The 6,581-nt window shown below is 64.4% G+C and overlaps 1 protein-coding gene across 1 annotated transcript in view; it reads right to left on the bottom strand.

The window, feature by feature from the left end:
* The window catches only part of KCNT1 (potassium sodium-activated channel subfamily T member 1), a 73,683-nt gene that overhangs the window by 7,672 nt on the left and 59,430 nt on the right, over window positions 1-6,581 (bottom strand). The window contains exons 21-27 of the mRNA XM_007459024.1: window positions 5,260-5,432; window positions 4,804-4,875; window positions 4,565-4,699; window positions 4,265-4,376; window positions 691-792; window positions 204-287; window positions 2-114 (exon numbers count right to left, since the gene is read on the bottom strand). Of these exons, the coding sequence (XP_007459086.1) occupies window positions 2-114; window positions 204-287; window positions 691-792; window positions 4,265-4,376; window positions 4,565-4,699; window positions 4,804-4,875; window positions 5,260-5,432 (791 nt within the window). The remainder of the gene's footprint in view (window position 1; window positions 115-203; window positions 288-690; window positions 793-4,264; window positions 4,377-4,564; window positions 4,700-4,803; window positions 4,876-5,259; window positions 5,433-6,581) is intronic.

Raw genomic sequence — 6,581 nt, forward strand, 5'->3', positions numbered from 1 at the left:
TATGTGGCACTCGGTCCTGTAGATGCCGGTGGGGATCTCGGCGCTGGAGGAGCACAGCTTCTGGAAGAGGCGGCCGCAGGTGCGGACCCACAGGTCGTCCTCTGTGACCTTCATCTGGAGCGCGGGAGCCTGGGCTGGGCCGGCCTCGGGCAGGAGGACCCTCCCCAGCAGGGCCCGCCCGCCCGCCTGGCCCAGGCACTTACGGCACAGAGGTAGCCCGAGCCCGGCGTGGTGTCCAACCCCAGGAGAAGCCTGGTGATGGGGATCATGTAGTCCTTCACGAAGGACTGGAGAGGAGGGGCCGCAGTGAGGCCGGGCGGTGCGGGCAGATCTGCCTCCACATCCCCTGGACACGCGCGCCAGGCGCCCACAGCCTCCCATGCGGTGCGCCCAGCAGACAGAGCTGGGCGGCCTTTCCTGGCCGTGGTCGCTCACTAGGCCGAGTGCACTAGGTCAAAAGGGATCAGAAACCCAGAGGCTGCCGGGAGCCGACCCCAGGGCAGCGCTCTCCTGGGAAGAACGGACGGGGGACACTCGGGTTCACCCTGCTGCTCCCCGGGGGGGATGGGACCCAGAGCCTCCCAGTCCTGGCCGGCCTCCTGGGGACCCAGGGGAGGATGCTCAGCGAGGGACACGTGGCTCAGGGCTGGAACTGGATGCCGGGCACCGGCCCGCCCCCGCCCCGCTGACCTGATAGAGAAGCGTGTCCAGCATACTGATGCTGAAGACGCGGCCGGCGGCGAAGGGCAGGCGGAACATGAAGGCCAGGTTGGAGCCGTTCTCCCGCTCCCTCTGCAGGACGAGGGGCGCAGCTGGCTGGTGCCCGTGGCCACAGCCGCGGCCGCGCGGGGCAGGCAGCCCAGGGGCCTCCGCGCGCACGAGGTGTGCGCGCGTGTGCAGGGCGAGTGTGTGAACACACACAGCAGACGGCCGACCACAGGCCGACCACCCAGCTACGCGTCCCCCCAGACACACGGGGGGCCAGAGGCGGGGGTAAGGATTCGGGGCTCTGCTGGAAAGAAACGGGGGCCTGTACTTGGTTTAATGCCCTGCCGTTGCCATCGCGGAACCCTAACCCTTGCGGTAATTTCACCCCAGAGCACGAGTCCGTGAGCGAAACTGAGAGGACGGCAGGGCATGCGCGTGAGCAGAGACAGACATGTCTGCCTGTGCTGTGTGCGTGGCGTCGCGAGGCTCCACGCGGGTCCCTTAGACCCACTGTGTGCGTCTCCCGTGGCCGCGGAACAGACGACCACAAACCCCAAAGCTCAAAACCACACGCGTTTACTCTGTCGGTTTTGGACGTTGCAAGTCCGAACGGATTTCAAGGGCTGGAACCAGGCGTCACGGTGCCGTGCTCTGGCCGGCGGCCCCAGAGGACGACCCTTTCCTCCCCCTCTCGCCGTTTCCAGAGGCTGACCACGTCCCTGGCCTCTGGCCCTATCTCCACCTCCACGCTGACCTCCAGCCTCCCCCTTGCAAGACCCCTGGTGATGGCGTGTGGGCCCTGGGTGAACCAGGACCCCCTCCACCTCAGGATTCTTCATGGAATCGTCTTCTCCACCCTGTGCTGGTTCCAGGGCTAGGGCGGGGGCTTCTGGGGGGCGTTGTCCCCACCGCACCAGGTCGGCCTATGGCTGAGAGGCGGCTCTGAGCCCGGGAGACTGTCCTTCCTGCTGGACCAGAACACGCTTCGAACAGACAGAAGGTGGGCCGCGTAGACCACCAAGAGCCCTCTCGTGGCCCTTCTGACTGAGGCTGCTCCTTGCCTTGGCAGCCTCCTTGCTGCAGGGTTGGACGGCGGGGCAGACAGACGCCCGGGGAAGGAGGCCTCGCCTCTGTCCCTCCCCACCAGCAGGGAGCCCAAGGGCGCGCTGGACGGCACGCGGGCATCCAGGAGGGAAACAGTGCGCTGTCACATAAGGGCCGCAGAAGCAGAGCCGCGTGGCGTGGTGACTCCAGGTTGCGTCTTCCCACGGCGACATTCAGAGCCCAGGTCGCACGTTATGAGGACAAACGGAGAGATTCCCGAAATCGTTAAAGTTGTCAGCTTCCCTTCTCTCAGAACAATGAATGGTTTGAGAAGAGAACCAGGGCGGGTCTGAACGGGGGCCCTGGTTTCATGCTGTCCACTCTGCAGCGGCCGCGGAGGGTCCAGAGGCTTTAGCCCGAGCTCCGAGGTCGCACGCGACAGTGAAACGTGGAAACACACGGGGACGAGCCCTCCTGAGAACCACGCGGCCACAGGGAAGCAGGCGCAGGACTGGGTGAGCATCCGGGGCCCTGCCGAAGAGGGGCCAGTCTGAACGGGCTCCCGGCCAAGGTCACTGTCACGGGCGCTGACACTGTTAGAACGATGACGCCACTGGGAGCCTGCGTCCTGGGATGCGGTGGGGAGCCCCGACTCTGGGAGATCTTCCTGAGAACAACCTCCAGGGAGACACGGACGCCACCCTCTGCACCTGAATCACCCCTCAGTGCCAGCGCGACCTCTTGGAAGCACGTTGATCTGAATGCCGGAAATATTCCCAGTGTTCCTTCAGTTTCTACTCATTAAACAGGACTTGTCTTATGCAGGTTGTATGTACAGCGCGATCCCATCTTCCCTCCCCATCCTCCGCGGAATCCTCTCTGCGTGGGGTGGGCGCGCCAGCTCCGTCTCCAGAGACTGGGTGGCATCACGTGGCTCTGCCCGCCTCCCTGCCCCATCCTCGGCCCTGTCCCACGTGGACCTCAGCCAGCAAGCGCCCAAGGCTGCAGCCGCCCACGGTCACACGTGCTCACTTCCTGACTTCTCTCCAGATCACAAACCACAGGACTGGGCTCCCCGCCGTGCACCCACGGGGTGGGGAGTGGGCTGCCCGCCCCTGCCCCGGGAGATGCTGCTGCAGCGGAAGGTGCTATTGAGTGGTGATGCCTGCCACAGAGGGAGGGGGTGGCAGGTGGATTTGAGATGTCTGCCGTGCAAGGAAAGGGGAGTGGGAGGACGTTTGCTGCGTGTTTGCTGACGGACCCACTTCACGCCCACCTCCGGAACAGGTCCGGGTGCAAGGCCTGTGGGGAACTGGGTTTGCTCGAGGGAAGGCGGCAAGTGAGGGCCAGCACCAGGGTGTCAGCCTTGACCACAGTTCTGTGCTGGTCACCCCTGCCCGTGCTTGGATCAGACTGGCCCGAGCGCCTGGATACAGTCCGGCTGGGGCTGCTGAGGCTGACTTCCAAAGCCCACGGCCCAGCCTTGAGCGGAGGCAGGCTCAGCTCACGGGGCACTGCAAGGGGGCGTTTAGGAGGGTCCAGTGGGCCATCATGTGGGGTGCAGGCCAAGCCTCCTCCAAGAGCAGGATGGCCCGAGCTCCCGGGCCGCTGACTGAGGCCCCCAGCTGCCATCCAAGGAGCTCCAGGGCCACCACGGGAACTCACTTCTGTTGTCTGTCCGGGTTCAGAGCTCCCATGCTGTCCCTCTGTCTGCTGTCAGTGGCCAGGCCTGGCCTGGGGGAGCGGCCGTTCGGGGGTCCTCCCCGGTGTGGCACAGGGTCAGCCACGCAAGTGCAAGCCGTCCCCTGACGAGGACCCCAGCCCAGGCTCCCAGGGAATGGTCACTGCTCCCCGGCCGCAGCGGCCAGGGTCTCCTCCGTGGCAGCCCACCTGCTTCCTGGTTTCACCCAAGGCAGCCTGAGCACGGCCCTGCCCCTTGGTGGAGGGTAGTGCTGCACTGACCCGGGCAGCGGCCTGGGGCCCACGAACGTGCCAGGGCGGCAACACCAGGCCCGTGCCGCCCGTGTCCCCAGGCTCCACACCTGAGCCCAGCTGATGCCCGTCCTGGAGCCCGAGAAGCAGACAGCTGACTTTCGGCTGTCCCACCGCACTGCTGTGTGACCTGAGGCAAGTTGTGCCCCCTTATCCCCCACCCCGACTGTACCGGGACGAGCACGTCCCTGCCGGGCAGTTGACAGAACGGACACGGTTCAGGTTTGGCCGCGGTGTCGGGGCCGGTGTCACCTGGGCTAGTAATTTCTGGCGTGATGGGCAACCTCTGCCCCACACGAGGCCGGGCCTGGGGGACAATGTCCGCTCCTGGCCGATGACCCTGAGGTCTCCAGGCTACACACTCAAGAGCCTCACGATGGGGCTGAGCCCAGGTCTCTGAGCCCCCTGGCCGGAGGAGGGCAGGCACCCAGGCCTCCCATGGCCCCAGTCGCCCACTCCCTCCAGGTTGTGGTGCAGGGGCTGAAGCCCTCAGCTCGGCAGGTCGGGCGGGGCTGCTCACCTTTTCCAGCTTGGAAAGAGCCAGAGAGTAGCTGTCCTTGGCACGAAACTGCATGAACCACATGTTGGATGGGTGGGTGAGCTCCGTGGTGATGCTGAGGCTGGGAGAGAGCCTGGGCGGGGGGCGGGTCCCGGTCACGGATGTGGGCAGGGACTCGGGGCGAGTCCCGCTCGTGGATGTGGGCTCAGGGTGGGGCTGGTCGCGGACGTGGGCGGGGGCGCTCAGGGCGGGTCCCTGGGGCTCAGGGCGGGTCCCAGTCACGGATGTGGGTGGGGACTCAGGGCGGGCCGCGCGCCGCACCGGAACATGGTCTGCACGTTGACGATGGTCTTTGCGTCGGCCATGTAGTCCTCCTTGGCGCTCATGGTGCTCTCCTTGTCCACCACCACCAGGTTGTCGGCGTAGATGATGCCGCACTGCAGCAGGCTGTCCAGGCTGCGGGGAGACGGCCTGGGGTGTGTCTGCTCCCTCCCACTCCGCCCTGGCCGCCCGGGGAGGAGGGGAGAGGGCAGGGGTCCTCCCGCGGAGCGGCGTCTTACTTGTCCACGGAGCCCTCCATGTAGTAGACCATGGGGAAGCAGCAGATGGCCTCCAGGAAGTGGTGGTCAGGCCTGTGGGCACAGCAGGTCCTGGAGGCACCCACCCTGCTCTGCCGCCAGCGCCCATGGCCAGCCCAAACCTGGCCTGGGCGAGCAGGGGCCCCAGGACCGCAGCGTGTGGGACCAGGGGGGCCTTTAGAAGCCAGTGGGGCTGCTCTTTATTGTACCCGCGGGGAAACCGAGGCCCCAGGGGTCAGGACAGCCGGGGCTGGACCCCGGCCTCAGGGCTGCCAGGCCTCTGGGGGTAGCAGTGCTGGAGGTTGGCCCCTGGGGGCTTACGGTCGTGGGGACCCAGCAAGGCCAGGAGAAGCCCTGCGGGAGGACGATGGAGCATTGCCGAGGGCCGGGGGCTGCTCCCCTGCCTCCCAAAGGTTTGGGGTGCCCTCTGCCCCTCACTTGTTGTCCAGCAGCAGCACGATGGGGTTGAGCTCTCTGCGGGGCCGGTAGTAGGCCCGGAGTGGCACGACGAAATTGTACAGCCCGTTGCCTGCTGTCTCCGCCGACACGATGATCAGCCTGTTCTTGAACCCGTAGGCCTTGGCGTCTTCGTAGCTGTTGTGCTTGCAGCCCTGTGGGGTAGATGCCGGAATCAACCACCAGGGAGAGAGAGAGGGTGCTGCGGTGGAGTCCTCGGCCAAATGGCACCTGCTCGCCAGCCACCTGGCCTCACGGGTCTTACGGGCCACCGGCCTGCCACACAGAGCAGAGTGTGAGCTGGGGCCACTGTGGGAGATGTCACGTCCGGGAGGGACGGGAGCTATCTGTGCGAGCACACGGTCTTAGCAGATGCAGATACGGACACGTGAGTCGTGTGTGCACACATTTGGTCGTATGCGTACACACTGTCGTGTGCGCATGTGTGCACACGTTCGGTCATGTGTGTACGCACTGTCATGTGTGCGTGTGTGCACACATTTGGCTGTGCACGAATTTGGTCTTGTGTGTACACGTTCTGTCGTGTGTGCATGCGTGTACACATTTGGTCGTGTGCATACACATTTGGTCATGCATGCACGTGTGTACACATTTGGTCGTCTGTGCTCGTGTGTACCTACACTTTCTAGCTCTCTGCGTGGAGAGACTCAGATACAAAGCAGCAGTGAGCACACCAAGTGCCCAGACCTTATTTCTAAACGTGGTTTCCACTAAAAGGAATCAGGTTTCTTGGAGGAGCAGTTGGTTCCAGGACTGGAGCAAAAGGCAAAAACAAGATGTGGGGTGGCGGGGGGGGGGGCGGCACCGTGGGTCCAAAGGCATGGACGTGTTCGAAGACGAGGGGACATATTAGAAGGACCGGGAGGCCAGCCTGAGGGCCCACCAGCAAGAGTCCACGTGTCAAAACCAGCATGATCCACATGGAATGCCAACGTAGCAGTAATGACCAACTGGTTTACCCTGTGAGTGAAAAAGTGAGGCCACACTGACATACACAAACGGCTAAGAAAGGGGAAACACTTTCTCCCAGTGAAAAGCTGACATAAACACAGAAGGAAGTGGAATCAGTGAACCATCGGCTGTGGCGGAAATGCATCGGGGGAGCTCAGTCAAGGCCGGCTTATGTACCTGGTCCCCATGTGTTTCCCCACAGATGACATCCTAACTGCAAAGGCAAAACAGTAGCTCCTCCAGCAGAGAGACCGGGTGGGCGAGGCCCCCGTACCACGTGCTCTAAGGCAGCATCACAGGGAGGCCTCCAGGAGGATGCGGCACCTCGGGGG

This window comes from Lipotes vexillifer, unplaced genomic scaffold (assembly GCF_000442215.2).
Source record: "Lipotes vexillifer unplaced genomic scaffold, Lipotes_vexillifer_v1.1 scaffold636, whole genome shotgun sequence".
NCBI lineage: Eukaryota > Metazoa > Chordata > Mammalia > Artiodactyla > Lipotidae > Lipotes > Lipotes vexillifer.